The sequence below is a fragment of the Poecilia reticulata genome, linkage group LG16 (genome assembly GCF_000633615.1).
Source record: "Poecilia reticulata strain Guanapo linkage group LG16, Guppy_female_1.0+MT, whole genome shotgun sequence".
Classification (NCBI taxonomy): Eukaryota; Metazoa; Chordata; class Actinopteri; order Cyprinodontiformes; family Poeciliidae; genus Poecilia; species Poecilia reticulata.
Genome location: NC_024346.1, coordinates 2,232,814 through 2,253,039, shown reverse-complemented (window position 1 = coordinate 2,253,039; position 20,226 = coordinate 2,232,814). Strand labels below are relative to the sequence as shown.

At 39.6% G+C, this 20,226-nt stretch overlaps 2 protein-coding genes across 11 annotated transcripts in view; one reads left to right on the top strand and one right to left on the bottom strand.

Annotated features, from left to right (window-relative positions):
- The window catches only part of paqr6 (progestin and adipoQ receptor family member VI), a 22,157-nt gene extending 12,093 nt beyond the window's left edge, over positions 1 to 10,064 (top strand). For both annotated transcript variants that reach the window (XM_008430750.2, XM_008430751.2), the window contains exons 3-8: positions 1,396 to 1,523; positions 1,613 to 1,818; positions 4,164 to 4,290; positions 5,251 to 5,347; positions 5,542 to 5,686; positions 8,438 to 10,064. In XM_008430750.2, coding sequence (XP_008428972.1) covers positions 1,396 to 1,523; positions 1,613 to 1,818; positions 4,164 to 4,290; positions 5,251 to 5,347; positions 5,542 to 5,686; positions 8,438 to 8,691 — 957 coding nt within the window. In that variant the 3' untranslated portion in view covers positions 8,692 to 10,064. The remainder of the gene's footprint in view (positions 1 to 1,395; positions 1,524 to 1,612; positions 1,819 to 4,163; positions 4,291 to 5,250; positions 5,348 to 5,541; positions 5,687 to 8,437) is intronic.
- A 3,704-nt stretch (positions 10,065 to 13,768) lies between these two features.
- Positions 13,769 to 20,226, bottom strand: part of ntrk1 (neurotrophic tyrosine kinase, receptor, type 1) — a 45,762-nt gene continuing 39,304 nt past the window's right edge. For all 9 annotated transcript variants that reach the window (XM_017309493.1, XM_017309491.1, XM_017309492.1 and 6 more), the window contains one exon: positions 13,769 to 14,695. In XM_017309493.1, the coding sequence (XP_017164982.1) occupies positions 14,510 to 14,695 (186 nt within the window). In that variant the 3' untranslated portion in view covers positions 13,769 to 14,509. The remainder of the gene's footprint in view (positions 14,696 to 20,226) is intronic.

The following is a 20,226-nucleotide window of genomic DNA, read 5'->3' as shown; positions in this document are numbered from 1 at the left end:
CTAGGGGCAATTTGGAGAGACCAATTAACCTGACAGTCATGTTTTTGGACTGTGGGAGGAAACCGGAGTACCCGGAGAAAACCCACGCATGCACAGGGAGAACATGCAAACTCCATGCAGAAAGACCCCAGGCCGGGAATTGAACCCAGAACCTTCTTGCTGCAAGGCAACAGCTCTACCAACTGCGCCACTGTGCAGCCCGATTGATAACTCATCACTGCTGCTAAATATTTACAGAACCCCCATCTGTGTTTATGTTCACATCTTCTCTCTGAGTACAGTTTGATCCAGTTAGACATTTTAAACCAAACAGACGATTTCAGCACTTTGTCAGAGGACGCTGTATCGCTGAGGTGTTTTTGTAAAGCGAGCTGCATCTAATCTGCAGTAGTGACTAGCTGAGGCATTTTGTTTTTACTTTTAATAACCCGACACCTGGGTAACGGCTCGCTTTTCTTTCTAGATACATTTCTCAACTGGAGAGTCTATAATTACAAACACTTGGGTGAAGAAAGTGGCTGAAACAATTTACCTGTTGGCATAAAACATATTTATTTTTTTTTAGGAGAAAGTAGTTACTGAGCAGACCTGAAAGAAAACATTCCTTACAGGTTTGAGTTTGAGAAGCTGGGTAACAATTTTTCTTCTTTCTTTTATTTGTGCACAGTTCTGTCCAAAAGTTCTGACTTGTCTTTCCTGTGTTGCTGGGAAGCTGATTAGTTTTTGTAATCTCCCAAAGTTGTTTTGATTGAAATTGCACCGATTAGGTTGATACAATTTGCTTTTCTTCTCTGCATTTGTTTGGTGGCACACACACACACACACACACACACACACACACACACGTTGGCTTTGTGGAAAGACTGGACTGAAAATGAGGAATGCATCAATCCAGATATTGAAAAAAAGAACTGGTATCAATGTTTCCAATCCATAAAGACAGATCTATTGAGTCTAATTCTACGCTTTTCCTTCTGAACAGCATCATGCTTTATTATTTATTTTACATTATATTTAGAATTACTAATTGCACTTTCTGAACCATTTGGAAAAGGTTTGTTGCTGTGCATTTTCAGTTTCTTTATTATTTATTTTGCATTGGGTGTTATACTAACTGCACTGACTGAATAAATTAAAGTTATTGTGTTTTTACATGTTTGACCAGGCTTGTGAAGCTATTGGTGTATTTAAGTGTGCTGTATTGGTGCCGAATTATCACGTACATTTTTAATTCAGTAAATTTAATTCTTTGTTTTGAAAAACGAAGACACCAATATCAGGTTGGTATCTGCCGATAATAAACCTCAGGTATTGAAAGCGGATCGGTGCGTCCCTGTCAGAAATCGTAAAGAAGTGATGATTAAAAGTTGAGGCGATCGTCTGTTGGGCCCCCAGGTGTTCAGGGAGGACAGCATCATCTCCGGCTACCGTCACCCTCAGAGCTCCGCCATGGACTGCGTCCTCAGCAGCTTCCAGATGAACAACGAAACCATCAACATATGGACCCACTTCCTGCCCACATGGTGGGTGGAAACGCTTCAAGCCAAGTTCATATCCACCGTCTTTTCATTTTTTACGGTGATGATCTGGTTTTTGAAACCGTTTGCTGCAGGTACTTCGTGTGGCGCTTCTTGGCTCTGTGCTCCACCATGAACTTCCTGAACGACAGCTACACCTGGCCGCTGCTGGTCTACATGCTGCTCATCTGTATTTACCCGTTCACCTCCAGCTGTGCCCACACCTTCAGCTCCATGTCCGCAGAGTCCCGCCACATCTGCTACTTCTTTGACTACGGAGCCCTCAGCCTCTACAGTCTGGGTAAGACGCCTCAGATGCTGCTTACTGAAATAACTCTCTGCTGTTTTTATTTTAAATCTTACACCTTTGGGGGTTTTTTTTAATCTGTAATTTGGAAGTAAAATGTCACAGTTGATATTTACCAAGATCAATTTTTTCTGTAAATTTTTCAGATTTTAAATGCAAACATTAAAATGCTAGCACTTTACCACACACAGAACCGTCAGAGCATTAAGTATAGTAAAACAACATCAACTATAAGTTTCACATTTCTAATTCAGTTCAAAGATACTTTATTTATCCCAGGGGGAAACTAAATCTAACTCGTACAAATATGTTTAAGGAGTTGCCGTTTAATGCTGCAGGCAGAAAAAACATGTTTGGTAGCAACCAGTCCTGCAGCGATTCTGAAGAGGCCTCTGACTGAAGATTATTGCTGTATGACTCACGACTATCATGACTAATGACTCAGTATCTGAGCGACTTTTCACAGCAGCATGTCCTGAAGCCAGTGGTTAATGGGAAACACTTCAAATCCACCTCATTTATTTTTGCTGCTCCAGTCTGTATAATAGCCACATAGTTTCACCCATTTCTGAAGGAAAAAATATCAAAGTCATCATTTTATCTGCAGATTTTTAATCACAGCAAACCTTTGGATTATATTAATCGTTAAGTTAAATATAAAATCCTCAACAAATCCTCGGAAGCGTCTTCAAAAAGTGTCTTCAACCGACGAACCCATGTTTAATCTTCAAGTAAATCGTCGATCGTTCATGAAACGCACTTGAATTGATAAATAAAATCCTGGAGACTGAATTTAAACTCTTCTTGACTTTACTGTTGAGAAACGTCTAGAGAGTAGATGTTATTTTTTTTATTAGATAAAAACTCAGAACATGATGAGCAGGTTATGAAAACATTCCTGCTGCCGAGCATTTCCTCTTACAGGAGCCCTGAAGCACTGTGAACCATTGAAGTCGATCCGTTTAAGGACAAATTTCACCTTATTTCAGATGAAGCAGGCTGGTCATTTCTGAGGAAGTGTAACAGATAAATATGTTTTTGACTTGCAAATTTTCAACAGTAACATTCAAATGATTTTCTTTCCGTTTGTGTTGGAGCTGCAGCTGCTCAGACTTACATGTCCGACTCGACTCGGCTGATTTTTCTCTGCTCGGTTGAACTCATGCAGACACGGATCCTGTTCATGCTCACAGTAGCAGATCATATTTTCTGCCTTTCGGAGGTTCAGCACTGAATATATTAACATTGTGCCTGGAGTCTTGTTGGTGCAGAGATTTCCTGAGAGTAAAACTCTAGTGCATAAACTTTTTTTGTTTATATAAAGTGCAGGACAGAAAAACTAACCCCAAAGATAAACACAGAAACGATACACTGTTACAAAAAACATTATTTTGAATTTTTAGTCATGAAATTTAATCTGCATCTCCAAATAAACTGAATTTTTTTAGTTCCAGCAGCCCTGAAACCAGATTATAAACGCTGCTGCTGAACAACCCGAGCTGCCGGTGTAAAAGGATTATTGCCCAAAATAATCCTTTTACAACTAAACTATGGCATGTTGTAAAGTTAATTAACAATAATTTGTGTCATTTAGCCTGTCATAGGAGGAAAATATGGGCGGTTAATTTTTCATCTTGTTGTTCATTCATTTAAAAAGGTCAGTTTTAAACTAAATATTTAATTAGCAAACTAAATATTTAACTTGCTAGCTAGCTAGCAAGCTATTAAATTAGCTTACTAGCTAAATATTTATCTCCTAAATATTTAGCTTTGAACTAAATATATTGCTTGCTAACAAATTATGTAGCTTGCAAACTAAACATTTAGTTATGAAGTTAAACATTTAGCTTTTTAACTGTTCAGCCAACTAAATGTTAATAAGCTAAACATTTAGCTGTTGGCTGCATGGTGTCTTTTATGACTTTGTATTTTTGTTATGTGAAGCATTTATTACCAAGTTAAATATTTAGCTCCAAACTAAATAAGTGCGAGCGAAATATTTAGCATACAGACTTAGATTGTTGTGAAATATTTAGTTTGTAACAAATATTTAGCTTGCTAATTGAATATTTAGTTTTTTACTATAACTGCACCCCATTCTAATTACAATTTAAATGTTAAGTTTATTCAAAATAAATAACATCAAGCTGGTATTAAATATTTTGTGCTATGGGGGGCTCTAGTGGTTTAATCTGGAACAGCAATGAACAGAAAACATGTTGCATCTACAACATTAAACAAACAGATGATGGTTTCGAACAGCTGAATAAAAATGAGCAAACATTAAGGTGATTCTCTGAAAACTTTGACTCTGTGAACATCCGTGTGTTTGTCTGCAGGTTGTGCCATCAGCTACGGTTACTACGTGATGCCAGACTGCTGGGTGAACAGTTGGCTTCATCAGCACTTCGTTCTCATCGCCATCGGGAACTCGCTGTTCTGCACCAGCATGTCCTGTTACTCCAGGTAACAATCTCCCAGCTCTTCTCCATGGCTGCATCTGAAATTACAGCTCGGCACCTGGAGGAACTTTTCTGTTTAATTATCTGAAAGGTGATTAAACAGGCTGGGATGTATTTTTGTTTCTTATGAGGAGTTAGCCTTGTAGATCCTCCAGGTCATCAGATACTCCCTCAGAACTAAACAGAAGTAACTTTTACTACTTCATTTACAACAAACATTTTAAAAATGCACTGAAATAATCTCAGTGCATTTTTAAAATTTTTTTGTTTTAAGGTTTTAACTTAAAATAAGCTCTGATATCTTGCTGAAAAGTTAAGTGTGAGTTAGTTTTCTTATTTTAAGTGTAATAAAGTACTTTATTTTGTGTTTTGCAGTGTTCCTTTACTCCTTAGATTTCAAACAAACTCCCTCAAAACTGACAAAAAATGATCGTTTTTTCTTAGATATTGGCTGTTAATCTGTTTTAAATGTCTGCTTTTTTTGCTCGCATGCAACATGTAAATATGAATGTGGCCCTTTTACCTCTTTTTCCTTTTGGTATGAACAGTCCCCCATCACTTTTGCCCTCTGATACTCACTCTAGACGTCTGGAAATGTCTTTGCCAATCAGATTATTTTCACAACAGCAGCCAGCCCTCATGTAGCCCAAATTACACTGGGATGTATTTTATTTTTGTGTTTAAAATGTTGCAGCTTGTGCAAAGCAGTGCTGGTGGAACAGGGTTTGAATTTGAAAAGCATGACTCCAGTTTGCTTGAGAAGTGCTCCAAGCATTCTGCCTGTAACTGAAGGCACCTGGAAGAGCATTAAGGTTGTCATGTGGCTCGTAAGCTCCCCATAGAAACCCAAATAAACTGAATTTTTTTAGTTCCAGCAGCCCTGAAACCAGATTATAAACGCTGCTGCTGAACAACCCGAGCTGCCGGTGAAACGTGAAACATTTCCTGTTTTTTCTTTTTTCAGATTTGTGGAGCTGCAGTTCCCAAAGAGAAGTAAAGCGTTGCGAACCGGAGCGTTTGTGGTGCCGTTTATTTTCGACACTGTTCCTCTGTTTTACAGGGTGAGTCCCTCGGTTTGAACACACCGCTTCGATTATGTAATCTCTCATTAGTTTAATAAGACTCAGGATCTGACTTCCTTTTCTAACTCGATACAAGCAAATTCATGCTAGTAGTAATTCTACTAATCCTATAGATGATTAGTCTGTGTTATGTAATCTGAAATGCTGTAACAATGGAGTTCTGTGATTCTCAGGCATCCATCTGCTTTTGGGGCGGCGGCACACCGAGCGACGCCCTTTCCAGTCACTGTTACCACCTCCTCTTCGCCTTCCTCACCTGTTTCCTGTTCACCGCCCACCTCCCAGAGAGGCTGGCCCCGGGGCGCTTCGACTACATCGGTACGTCCAGATCCTCCGCTGGCCTCCTGAACTGTCTGACTCGTGGCGTCACTGGGGGAGCTGCAGAAATCTGATCCAAAAATTGACTTTTATGGAGGATTTGCTCAAAGAAAGTCAGAGGAAGTTTTTTTCCCCACAAGTTAAAACAAATTTAATCAACAAATGAAGTCAATTTCATAAATAAATAAAAAATATCATAAAACATATATACATCCAAAATTAAGAGATTTTGAAGATTTACTGTATTGAAGGAAAGGCATCTTGTTTTCAGTTTTTTTTCAGGGGCTCAAATGGACAAATTTACTTTTGGAAGTAAAAACATGATTTAGGTCAGTTTCTTTCAAAATGCTTACTAAACTTAGCCCAGTTTAATAAACTCAATAAAAGCTGATAGGGCTGAAACGATTCCTCGAGTGATTCGAGAACCTCGATTATTAAAATTCCTCGAGGAAAATTGACCTGCCTCAAAGCTTCGTTAATTTATGTTTTATTATTTAGCGCACCGTGTTTCAGCCGGAACATTATTTGCGTTGCGCGGAGCTCTGACTTCCGCCTCTGAGTTGTTGACGGAAGCTACGTGTTAGCGGCATAACGTCCAATCTTCAGGTTCGGCCCGCGGGGATTTTACTGATTGGTGATAATTCCGGGTTTTCATCGTTTTTGTGGGACCAATAAACATCCTTAAAATGACCGGCGCGATGCCGGGAGTTCGGCAGCCTTTCTGCTCCGGAGCTGCTGGTTGAACGGCGGGAAGAAGCTGAGGAGGATTTCTACAGGTGAGCGGAGAGACTGAACACGGCGGGCGGCTGAGGATTGATGCTTACAGGGTAAGAGCAGCTTTACGGACGAACCGCACAATAAACTTATATCATCCCGGTCTGAACAAACGGGAGGCGGAACATGGCTGGTAGATGAGTTTCTGAACGGAGGAGCCGTAAATATCCCGTGTTGCTCCCCTGGTCTACAAAAAAGTAACTGGTAGGGAAGCTCAAAGGTGGAAAAAATAGACTGATGTTGATATCCGATAGTAACACTGGTGTTATGGAAGATTTACCAATATTTTATTTCATAATTGTTTTTATCCGATTACTCGATTAATCGTAAGAAAAATCTATAGATTACTCGATTACTAAAATAATCGTTTACAACAGCCCTAAAAGCTGATTTGGGTGCAGTGAAGCTGGCTCTGCAGTAAAATGTCTGTGGCTCCACTTGCTTGGTTATAAAGAGACGAATACCCTGTGTGGGACTTAACATTTTCCATTGTTGGAAAATGATGTCCGTAATAATTTACAAATTAAAAGTCTCATCAGTCACCAGGTCAAATTTGTATTATTTTTGGAGTAGTGGGCCGCGAAAAATCAGTCCAAGGGCCACAAATGGCCCCCGAGCCACACTTTGGGGGAGAGATACAAACTTTGTATCAACTCCTCATAAAATAAACTGATGTGTGTGATTAAAGTGAATAGTTTTTTTCCTGAATCGGGTGTAGCTGTTGAATAATACTCTTTTATCTGAGCCTGAACAATACTGGATCCACATCAGAGGCTTTTGATTGGACGCCATGGAAACTCCTCCGGTTGTTTCCTTGCTCTCCTGTTTGTGTTTCATTGTTAGAAATGATAAAGTCTGTTTACAAGTTAATCCAAATATTAAAATAAGCATCAGCAGAGATTTTATAACTCAAAAAAGTTCTTTATTATTTAAACCTTCGAGTCTAAAACTGGAAAAATGTTACTTAACTTTGTATTAATACAGAATCTGGTGTAAATATTTCAGAAGATTTAATTTTAGGTATATAGTGAGAATATGTTGTAGTTGCTGCTCATCTCATTTTTAAGAAAATGTTAAAAATATATTTTTATATTGATTTTTTTTCATAATCATTAAATCCTTTGTTTGTAAAATGTTTGTAAAAAAATTAAATCTCCTCCAAAAAAATGTTAAACTAAAAAGATTTTAATTTGCATATATCAGAGCAGGGATTAAAACGGGAAATAATCCAACGGTCAATCCACGATTTTCTGATTTTATTTATTAGGATGAAAATAACATTTTTTGGTGCCATTTCAAAGATATTGTCATTGACTTTTGCTATTTTTTCCTCATTAAACCCCAAATAAAATCTACATATAGAAGAAAAAAGATGAGAATCAAATAACAAGCAGACGGATTTGGACACAAGTATTTTTGATCCTGTTTTTAATCTTTGTACGCTTGAAATGAGACAAAACTAACTTACAAATAACTTTTCAGGAAGATATGGAAGCTTGTTTTATGTGAATAATTCCTTAATTTTGATTAAAGTACTAGTTCTACTGCCAGATAATTTTACTTTTAATAGGACATTTTCCACACCAAGTGAAATAATCTGCCAGTTGAACTATCACTTTTAATAAATATTAATAAAAGTATTGCCCATATCTTGCTGAAAAGTTACTTATAAGATAGTTTTCCAAAGAGGAATAAGATATTTGAACTAGAAACTAGACGTAGTTTGTAAGATTTCGTCATTTCTGCAGTGTGAGCTTCCAGTTGCTGCTATAAACTTAATTACTGCAGAATGTTTTTATGCCTTTTTGGGAAAAATGAAAAAAAAATCTGTAGTTTTGCTTAAATCCATGGAAACGTTTCAGTTTCAGGGATTTGATTAGAGGTTTTACTTTGAAAAATTGGCCTATGTGTAGAGCTTCCTGTGATCCGCCGGGTGTCACCTGCTTCGCTAACGGACTCCTCTGCTCGCTCGTTTAGGCCACAGCCACCAGCTGTTCCACATCAGCGCCGTGGTGGGAACCCACTTCCAGATGGAGGGCGTGGTCGCCGACATGACGTCGCGGAGGGCGTGGCTCCAGCTCCACGGGGCGACGCCGTCCTTCCTGGGGACCATCGGGGCGCTCGCCGTCAGCGTCGCCCTCAACCTGGCCGTCATCGGCATCTTCAGCGCGCCGCTGCTGTGGAAAAGCCGGCCTGGCTCCGCCCAGCAGCACGCCCACAGGGAGCAGTGAGGAGGCGCTCCCAAAGCGCGGCGGACTCATCGGCTTTCCAAAGGAAAGGTTTCCCAGTAGCGCTGGTTTCACAGTCCCTCTGTTGTCTTAAGTGTTTGTGTCTGCGCAGCGGCTGAAGACCCAGGCTCGGCTTCTGAAGCCTCGTCCTGATGTTCGGGTCGAGGAAGGCTCTGGGTTGAAGGACGCCTGCTGCAAGTTTTTAAACCTCAAACTGGAAACATTCGGTTCAAATTGGGCGCAGTCTCAGAATTTCTTTCAAAGTATTCCTCCTAACTGGACATGTCAGTTGGTCGGGTTGTTCTGCGAGCGCAGCGGCTCGGTAAAATAATGCAGATTGGATCGGCAGCTCTTAAACCTCCACAGATTGATTCCGCTCCTCGCTGACGGGAATTGATTTTCAGAGCCGTGTGGTTTATTTTTTATTTCTCCTGATTGCCCGCCTCATTATAAACCACACAATCTGCCCTGGAAGGGGGGTGCAGGGGGGTGCAGGGGGGGCAGAAAGTGTGGCGGTGATTAAAAGACAGGTACCACTTTCACAACGTTCCGTTCCCATGGCAGCGGCGGAGCGGCCTCTCGGTCCGTCAGGAAACTGATGCTAATTACATTCTGACCTTATTGACGTCCAGAGAACTTTAACGTTTGTTTCACACACGTTGGTGGGATTCAGAGAAACGGACAAAGTGGAGTTTATTTGGAATCATTGCCATTCATGATCATTTTTGTAGAACTGCATTGATGCAAAAACATTAACGGCTCATTTATGCTTCGTAAATCTCAACCCAGTTGACTCTTGTTTACGTAAACCACTGAAATAATTTCTTTTAAGAAATTTTAATCCAAGTGCAAAATGTGATGAAGAAGCAAGATTTTCTCCTATTAATTGCATTTATCTTAAAAGGATCGTGTTCTGTCTGCTCATTTTTATAACCTTAATGATCCTAAAGCAAGTGGAAAAAAATCCAGATCATAAAGCTACTTTTCATCTCAACCTTTTTTTATTTAAAAATAGTTTGCTTGACCCAGGATTCCTGCTCTGTGTGGAAAAGCAGTGCATTTAATATTTTCTGTCTGGATGAGTAACGGGTTAAAAGTGATGGGAAATGTTGATTTGCAGAAATCAAAAGCTTTTAAATACATTTTTTGAAACTGTTGCAAATTTTCTATATTTTATCAAAGAAAATAAATCTAATCTAATATGGTCATTATGTGTGCAGAGATCACATATTTGTTAGAAATAATGACAAATCATGATTGCTGCTCAAATGAACCATTTTTGCATTGGATCGTCTGAATTCTGGTGTAAAGCTGCTATTTTTGTTTGATTGTGGCTGAAAAATCTGGAAGAGAAAATGCAAAATTAGATTTTGGCATAAAAAAAACAGTTGATTTCTAAATTTTTAGTTTTTTTCCCCCCACTTGTTTAAGGAAAAGTTTTTGACCTAAATGAGCAACAATAAGCCTGTAGATCCGGCAGCAGGACTAACAGAAGAGGACGGTTAATTGGAGTCTGGATGTTGCAGATGAAGGTTTTCTCCGTTCCTCATTTTAACTGACAAACGGGCTGAAATCCGTATAAAGCAGGTTTCTTCTCCGGTAGAAATGCCACGCTGCTAACACGCGCTCACTCACACACATTCACACACTCGTCATGTTTAGTGGAACGACTCGGTCAGCGGGATAACCGTAGGTGATTTAAAGGGAATGAGGTGCAGTCCAGGTCCGTGTCGGACGCTGAGGTGGAAACGTTGGATGGAAATTGTGAGTAGAAAACACAAAGTGCACACACACACACTCTTCTATTTTTTACATGTATATCGCCAGGGTTACTGTGCTGGGTTTGAGTGGCAGCATCAGATTAAAGAGCACTCTTTACCCTGAATGTATTTTTTTATTATTTTACCTCAGATTTTCCTCGTCTCAGCATTCATCATGTTGCAACATTCCCCAGTTTGATCCTGTCGATTTCAGGGATTTTCTGTGGCATTCCTCTCATTGTTCTTCCTCAGACACTTAAGGGTCAAAACTTCAACATCATGTGTGTATATATATATATATACATACTTCTTCCAAACTGCATTATTTTGATGAGAAAATCCAACTTGACCGGATCACTGTAACGTCTTTCCGTTGAGTCTCTGTGGACGGAGTGATGCAGGTTGCACTTACTTTTTTTTTTTTTTTTTTTTTATTTTGATGAGAAAATCCAACTTGACCGGATCACTGTAACGTCTTTCCGTTGAGTCTCTGTGGACGGAGTGATGCAGGTTGCACTTACTTTTTTTTTTTTTTTTTTACATACTGTGTATTGAAGGATTTATTTTTTGGGGATCAAATGCAACAGAAACATAATGTTAGTAGGAAGATTATGATGATGTTAGAGGTTAGTGGAGGGAAAAACTATCGGTGCCTTTTTTTTAAAGTGTTTTACACAATTTTTTATTTTCTTTTAAAATCAGAGAGCTCTTAAACGGTATAAATACTTATTTACATTTTGTGTACCATTTGTAATTTGCCGCTTTGTTTTATTAGACATAAATAATAAATTAAAGCTTTTATAAAAGTAGCTGTTGTCACTGGAATCATTTTATGTACCTGAAAACAAACCGGTTTCATAGTTTTTATAAATTCAGCTGCGGACTGAGTTGAAAAATCCTGTCGCCACCAGTGCAGAGCTACTGCAGCGGAGGTGTGTTTGCTTGTATGTGTGTGTGTTACGCTGTGAACAAGAAGGGCTGAAATAGACGCTACTTCTGAAATTCAGAGTAAAGAAAAACATCCAGGACAGACTGAGCGTCTGCAGGGATGGAGCCTCCTGATTGGTCAGGACACCTGCAGAAGAAAAGGTGAGAACCATCTTTGAGTTCTGTGTTACAAACAGCGAAGCATGCTGATAAAATCCATGCCTCTCGTCCAAGCAACCGGAAATGAGCCGGAGCAGTTCGCGTATGTGACCACCAGAGGGCAGTGCAGAACAACAAGCTCCACTCCAGGCCGAGCAGCGAAGAGTAAGGAGAGGGCGAAGATTATTCTGCAGGTAAATCGGGTTTAGGAGCAAAATATTTAGTATTAAAACCGGGTTTCTGTCTGACAAAAGCTTTTAGTTTATTTTTAATTAGAATCAATCAGTAAGCTTTTTATGTTGTTGCATTTTATCTGTTTATTTGAATGCATTTAACTTTAAATTCAGATGGGTTTTTTTTGGTAATTATTTAACCTTTTTTCAAATATTGAACCCTAGAAGACAAATGAAAGGGCTGCAGGATAAAATACTGGACGGTTTTTAAAAGCTTGTGGATTTCTTGATCAAGTTGTGCAGTTCTGTCGGCCGTGCTTTTGATTCATTAGCTTCCTTTCTTTTCCTACTGTGAGACCTCACAAGGTGGTCTGCAAAGCACAGAGTGGTTTATTATTAGCTGTGGACACAGGCCACAATGAATTGGCTCTGCCATTATCCTAAAAGAAATAATTATTATGAGGAATCAATATTCTGTGTGCGTACATTATGAGATGAGGTGAAGGACTGAAAAGGAAAGTTTCCTGCTGCAAAGCTCTAATAGGACTTCCATTTTAAAAATGGCCTCATTTCCAGCTCTTATTATCCTCCATATTCCACATCCAACCAGGGTGGAGCCTCGAGTGCTTATTAAAAAAAGCTTCATTCTGAAACCACAAAGGGAGCCCTTAAGGAGACCAGGGACAAACACTACACTCTGTTCTAATCCTATCTGGCCTGAATCTGCTTGTAAGACACTAGAAGAAACAATATGCCAGACACGAGTCCTCCAAGTGTTTTTTTTTTTTTTTCCACCAGATGCCCCCCCATCTCTCCCTCCTCCCCCCGGTACACCAGGGAGGAGGGGAGAAAGGGATGATAGCATTACTCACAATCCATTACCCCTCCCCAGAGACGCTCTGCATAAGAGTGATGGAGGCGAGATTTTTATTTTTTATTTTTGGAGGGTGTTTGTTTGCTGAGGGGGGTGACGGTAAGGCAATATGAAACATGATTATTCCTTTTCAATAACCGTCTGCTGAGCATCCCATGGAGACGTCGCAGGTTGCTGATTAGTTCGTCAAAATAAGAGAAGGCTCCTGAATAGCTTGTTAAGATGCCCAACTTTAAGTACAGACAAGAGCACAGATCATTATTCACTCTGAAGAGTATCTTAATGATGGATTGACCGACGCACAGGGACTCTTTTTTTTTATCTAGTTTTTTTTTTCAAACAACTTTATTTTTAAGGCCAGACAATATACAAAGTGCTGGAGGAACAATGAAGATACAGTCTGAGTCAGAAGTTTACATACAGCAACCAAGAGCATCAACGTTTTGGGTTTTTAATTTTTTTTAAACCGTGGAAAGATGGTAGAACATGCAACTATCCTGATTTAAATGGAGTTCATTTTATTTGGCCTGGTTTTGTTTTCCAAGCATTTTCAGCAGAGTTGAGGTCGGGGGATTTGGGAAACCTGAACCTGTGTGTGTGTTAGATTTCTACACTGCAAAAACACTAAATCTTACCAAGTCATTGTCTACTTTTAGTTTTTGTGCAAGTATCTTAGTTGAAATAAGGCAAAGCTAATTCCCAAGTAACTTTTAGGCAAGAAATATGAGCTTGTTTTAAGCCAGTAATTTCTTAAAATTATTGGGAATACTCCACTCACAAATGATTTTACTTAAATTTTTCCTGTTGTAAGTGAAACAATCTGAACTAATAACTAGTACTTTTTAAAATTAATATTAAGGAATTATTGATTCTTAACAAGCTGAAAAGTCACTTTTAAATTGTTTTCTTATTTCAAGTGCACCAAGATATTTGCTCTAAAAACCAGACAAAGTATTTGGTAATATTTTGTGTTTTTATCTGAGCCAGGGACTAATTTAAAAAAAACAAAACAAAGACAAAAGGCCAGTTGGTTATAATAAATCAAGAATAACCCAAAATCAATGATGCATGCTCCCAAAAAGTGTATGTAAACTTCTGATGTCTTCTGTACATAAATGACACTAATACAGCGTATATACATGTAGTATTTACACGAGGCGCTGCAGTGGTTTGTTCACCTGATCTTGTTTTTTTTTTCTCCAGTTTCTCTTCCAGCGCCATCTGTCCCTCCTGGAGTTGCTCTTTAATCCATCTGTTGCCTCTCAAACCATCTCAGGCTTTCACCCCCCCTCCATCTCGCCCTCTTACTGGATTTCACTGCAGTGCTTTGATTTTTTTCCCCTTTCTTTCTCACAGTCGCATGTTAAAATGTTGCTAATTTTGAAGAAAGAGCCAGTGTGGAGTGTGTGTCGCAGGTCAAACCGCCGCCGACTGGAAACGCATTTCTGTCCACATTAAATGTAAACATGGGGATTATTCTCTCCACTTCATATTCAACAAATCTTTTTCTTTTTTTTTGAAAAATAAGTATATGATACAGACAATTTGACACATGAAAAACATTCTTTCATTGGGTTTTTCTTATTTACATTTACATGAACCTCCCACTCAGATCAGTTGCACAAATACCTTCCTGCTGCATCCAAATCCAGAAAACACTTTTTCTTTTAAGCTGCAAAATCTTAAATCTTCAACACTTTCCATGCACGTCCCATCCCACTGATCCCACAGCAGATAAACTTTTAAACACTTTGGTAAACATTTGACATTTTTCCAGAGCAGCTCAGGGCAAAAAGCAGGACTCTGAGTCGAGTAGAAATGGGGCCAAAATAAAAATAAAGCTTTAAATGAAGCAACATAAGCGTTTACGTAAATCCCGACACTTTTGAGTCTTTGATTTCTGCTCCCTGGCTGCGTCTCGGCCCGCTTCAGCCCAGGATGTCCAGGTAAACGGGCGGGTTCTTGACCAGCTCCAGCAGGCGGCTGTGGATGTCCTTGATGACCATCCTCTGCTGGGGCTCCCTCTGCCAGCAGCCGTGCATCAGCAGGTACACCTCCTTGGGGCAGGTCCGGGGCCGCTCCAGCTCCCGGCCCTGCGTGATGCATTCAATGGCCTGTTGGGATGAAAGTAACATCGGCCGACTCAGTTAAGCAAGGAAAGGATAGTTTATCCGCAACATAAATGTAATGAAAGCTTTTGTTTAATTTTGTTTTTATGAACTTGGGACAGACTCAGAATCAAAAGAAAAAGTTAAAACATATTCAGAGGAAGTTTAGTGGAAGGAAGACGTGTGTTAGGGAAAGGTGCAACTGCAACTTTGAGCCGATTTTCAAGAAAAAGTATTTACTTTCTGAAATGAGTGAAGTTTTTTTCTCTGTCTTCTTACTATAAAGCTGGTCCAGTAACAAAAAATATCTATTTTTAAATTTGTTATATTTTTAAAAGATATTCTTTATCAGGTGAAGTTGATTCTGTTTCAAAGAAAGCCATGCGTTTTCTCAGTGTTTTTAAGAGAAACAGACCCACAGCATCACTGACCCTCCACCATGCTATGGAGTGGGCAGTTTTCAGGTTAAACTCTCCTGGACTGTTTGCTGCTGAAAAGCTGAATTTTAAAGCACAAAGTCCCAACAGACTTCACTAAACTCCACATGTTTACATTTGTGATGGTAGAACTTTAAAAAGTCGCTTTCCTGCTTCAAAGAAACAGATTACATGAATATAGTGTCTGAGGGTTGCTATGGAGACACTTTGCTGCAGCTGTCTGACAGTAAACCATCCTCCTGTGTAAAATGGGTCTTTGTGTCACGTTATATTTACACCTGAGGGAACCAAGAAGTCATGGGTTACTGATTAAAAGTTCCTAGGTACTGATCAGTTTAGGAAAATTAATAAATAAAAAAATGGAATCTTACTAAAAACTAACAGCAGCACCAGAGTAATTTACTGACAAAATGTGATCAAAGTGAAGGTTAGATCATTCCAGTGACATATTTTTGTTATTCTAGATGATTTTTAAGGGGATCAAAGCTTTAAAAACTGGGGTGTTTTCTGTATTTACAGCATTTTAACCAGGCTGGCTGATCCCTAATGTTTCCTTGTAGGCCCAGCAGGAATAAATCAGCAGTGCTCTTATGTATGGATCCAGTGAATGTATTGATTTACTCGGCTTTGTGGCAAGAAATTGAGACCACAAAGCTCGGTGTCAAAAAGGTGTCTAAATAAGCCGAGCCCCACAGGCAGCTGCGTATTCAGGCCGGCACCTCAGCTCCGCTGGAAAAAGCACTTTATCAGAGCACAAACAATTTCCAATGTTCACATTTAAAAGAACAAATCAAACACATTCAATAATCTTCATCACTGCTAATGTCACAGCTCAACTCTGCCTGCAGCAAACGATCAAATGTATGTTTTCCAAACGGAAGAATGGAGTGAGGATGATTTTGGTCCATTATCAAGTTTTTTTTTTTTTTTTTAGAAGAGCTGACAGCTTTTGTGCATCAATCTACAGAATCAAGGGCTGCATGGGCAACTCTGTAAGAAAGATAACGCTTCCACTACAGAGGAACTTACATCAACTTTAGCTGTAAGAAAGTTCAGCAGCATCTTTATTTTTCAACGACCGAGGAGAGGAAACCTCTGTGTTCAGCTCTGCTTCCAGCTGCAAAGATCTTAGATCATTTAGTCTGATTACAAATAAAAAAAATCCTCTTTCAGCTCTAAAATTTACAAAAAGATAAAAACAGCAGCCGAACAAAAACGTGACGCATCACACATTATTCAACAAAAAACTCAAATCCAGCAGCTCCAGTTTGCATGCAGGACAGTTAGAAACAAGCAGAATGAGTAAAACTTAAGTATTTAGGTTTGCAAAGGTCCATCTACATGAAGCTCAAGACTTCTGAGATCCCTGGACATGAAACATGTTTGGAGAAAACCGAACAGCCTCAGGCCAAAGGAAAGCACGGAGGTGGAGGGCTGATGATCTGGGCTTCCACAGCACCTGGACACCTGGCAGCTACATTCACACAGCAGCTCTTCTTACCCATTTATAGTTTTTCTTACTGAAATCCTTTTTTTAATGATTTTTTTTACATGGTTGTTCATGCTACTAATTAAATGCAGCTGCAATCAGACTTCTCTCTGAGCGGTTTATGTCTGCATTTACTGCACCTGCTGCTCTGGTGCAGAATTATGATGCCTGTCTCTCAGTCTCAAAGTCGGCTGAAAATCTACATGATCGTTCAAACATCAGACGCTTCGAAATCTATCAGCACGTGTACAATTGATCTTCTTTTGTCTTATTGCGTGCACTTGGCAACAACTGAAGGCACTTTTAACTTTGCTGTCCAGGTGACAAAATGTTTCTATTGTGTTCTGCTCTAGGGTCACATATGGAAGAGGCACAAATCAGGTGAAAAGATTGGAATTGTGTTGTTCAGACTGCTGTGAAAAAGTCGGACATGGACAAAAAAAAAAATCGTATTTGGGTCGAATTCTCTACAGACCAAAGAAACATGGACTCAAATCCGCCACATCTGTCCGACACAGCAACAAATCTACAACGGATGAAAAAGAATAGAATCAAGCTGTTGCAACGGCCCAGTCAAAGTCCAGCCTCAGAGTGACTGAAATTATGGACAGAGCTGTGCAGAAACTGAAAACTCGATGAACTGAAGCAACGTTGTTAGAAGTGAGCCGAAATTCCTCCACAACAACGAGACAGACAAATATTCTGGTTTATTCTCCCAGCTTACTTCTGGTCTCATCTATAAAAACACACATCCTGTTTGATCTCACTCACTTCCTGCCAACTGGAAACTTAGAAAAGTAGAAGAACAACCAGAAAACTGTTGATCTCTTGAGGCCGGATGACTCCAAACTCAGAGCAGAACACACACACAGTCTCAGGACTGATCTTTCCTTGCGTATCCATTATGAAGTGTTCATGTTTTCTTATATGTAACGTTTTGAACAATGCAAGTTTTGGAACAGCACATCGCTTCCTCTTGCTGCTTTCATCACCGTCCTATTTATCCGCTTTTCATCGCTTTGTGCTGCGTAGCTTCATTCCACTCCAGCAGATAAAGCTGCACGGTGCAGAACCAGCATAAACATACCTTTATGAGTAGCAGGTGGCCTGTAGTTTACGAAGTGCCAGTCCGTTTCTGGATCCAGCTCAGAACAATAGAGGGAAAAAACACAACCGTCTATTTACAGTGCAGACAATTGCATTTAAAAGCTGTGAAGTTCTGGAGCTGATGTGTTCTGTAGGACCTGTGACGATGTTTGTTGAGAGGTTTATTCAGACAGAATAAAAGAATCAAGAGTTTTCAAACCCGTCAAGGTTTCTGTTTGTCTAAGTGAGGAATGGTACAAAACATCAACAACACACACAAGCCAGTAACCAGCAAAGATCCCATAAACGGGCGAGGAACCAACCTTTTCCTGAGCTCACTGAAGGCATCACTTCTTCTAATCAAAATCAACAAACGGGTCTCACACCAAATAGATTTTCCGACAGTCATGTGACACAAGTCAAGGTTCACATCAATCAATGTTGCGTCTTTCTCACACAGCAAACTTCCAGTTTACAGGTTGTTTGCTAATTAGCATTTGGCTAAAAATGAAGCTGAAAAATTGCAGATTTTTTCAAGAGTTTCAGCTAAAATTGTCTGCACTGCTCTAACATGTCCTGCCATACGCTTTCTCTAAATCTAGAAGGTTTTGTTTATGAAGTAGTGAAGAATATCGTTTCATTTTGAGACTACTGAATATAATAACGAGTGTCCAGCACCATGGACAGCAGCACCTCTGATTCAAATCCCTGCTTTCATATTTTTGCTTTAGATTTGGACTTCTCAATATCTGGAGTGAATTGTTTTTCCACAGAGGATTAGCAAATTACTAATGCTGCCTTTAACATTAACTGTGTTTCCAAAGTGTCTCTTCTGGTTGAAATCAGTGACTGATCTTCTGTCAGTCTCTGTGCTTTTACTTGGAAGAGGAAACACTCCCGGCTTTGTGCTTTGTTTGTCTCTCTGTTCCCTGGTTGGAGGCATCGATAGAGTATTTGAGGCCATTAACTCGATGAAGTTAGCGTTTCTATATCTAAGTTTGTATCTATCCTGATAGCAATAATAATTATGTCATGGTGGAAACTATTCTCAGGCTCGAGGTTCCAGTTATTTAATGGAGATATTGCTTCTGTAACTCTGTGTATTTTAAAAGTTGCTCCTTTCTACTGTTGCGACATTCTTACAAAAAGGGTTTCTGCAGTGGTTTAAGATCATTTGTTGTGAAATTGTGCCATAAAAATAAACTAGTGGTGGGACTCATTTAAAATGTTTAACCAAACCTTTGCAATCAACAACTGTGGACAAAATAAGTAACAATTTTCAATTCAAAAACCCTTTTTGCTGCTAAATTATTGAGTAAATAGATATATGAGGTCAATACAAAGATATTAGTTAATGTCAGATTGGTGAAAAGTGCTATTACACCCATTCAATGTTGCTGCTGCTACATGTTTAGCATTGAGATGCTATTTTAGGCTTGAATAGCTTAGCTGATAGGCTAATTCCTGTTAGCACAACTTGAACACAACAATAGTTTTTGCTCTTTATTCCACGAGGATGTTGGTTGTGCATCAAATTCACGGTACCAGAAACACGCAACAAAGGTTCAAATTCAGAGGTGGACAATGCACAATTAATAGCAATTAATAAATGCTATTAATTGTGCTAAAATCTATAGAATTAGTAAATCAAAATTTATGTATTAAAGTCCCTAAAATAAACTGAATTGTGCCGAATAGCAAATTTAAATACAGTCAATCCTCTGTTCTGTATAAAGTGCTGAGAAACGCAACAGTGTAACTTAACTGTGATCCTCTGCAGCAAACTCGGTAAACTTTCTGAATCCAGACATCCTGCCTCACCAGTTTTAATCTTTAAAAGCAGCATCACTCTGTACAGATCTGTGTCCATTAGCAGCGACGTCTGGGACAATCGGAAGCAGCCAAAATGTGAACAAGCAGCCAGCGATGTCTGCAGAGACCGGTGCAGCTCACAGCGCTGTGGAGGAGGATCTCCACCCGACTCTTTTTACTACCGTTAACCTTTGCCTGATTAAGTGAGCAGAAGACGCCAGAGCCACTTCACACCAAGATGAGCCGTCAGTCAGTCACAGCTGAACACCGAGACTCCAAACGAGCCGCTGAAATGCCTGCTGCCGCCACGTCAGGTTGGGGTGATTTATCTCCGCCGCTCAGTATTTAGGCAGCATGATAATTTCACCTGTCCCTCACCAGGCGAGACAGATTAGGATAATGAGGTTACACCTTATTGGCATAGGGCAAAAATGAAGCAAATGAGATTAGAATCGAGCGCAGAGGAAAAGTGATCCACCCTTCTCTGGAAAGAAGAGCAGCTCCTGGCCTGTAATAGCAGCGCTGCGGTCACAGTGGAGACCCACTTCTTGGTGCTTAAGCTGAAAAGGCCAGACTGGACCGCCCTTAATTACTATGAACTTATTGATTAGCTCAAGAGTGCAGAATATGTAAGGCTGCAAGGGCTGACAGGTAAAACGATGAGACATAAACAATCCAGACTCGGGTATCTGAGCTGATATGAGTTGAAAAGT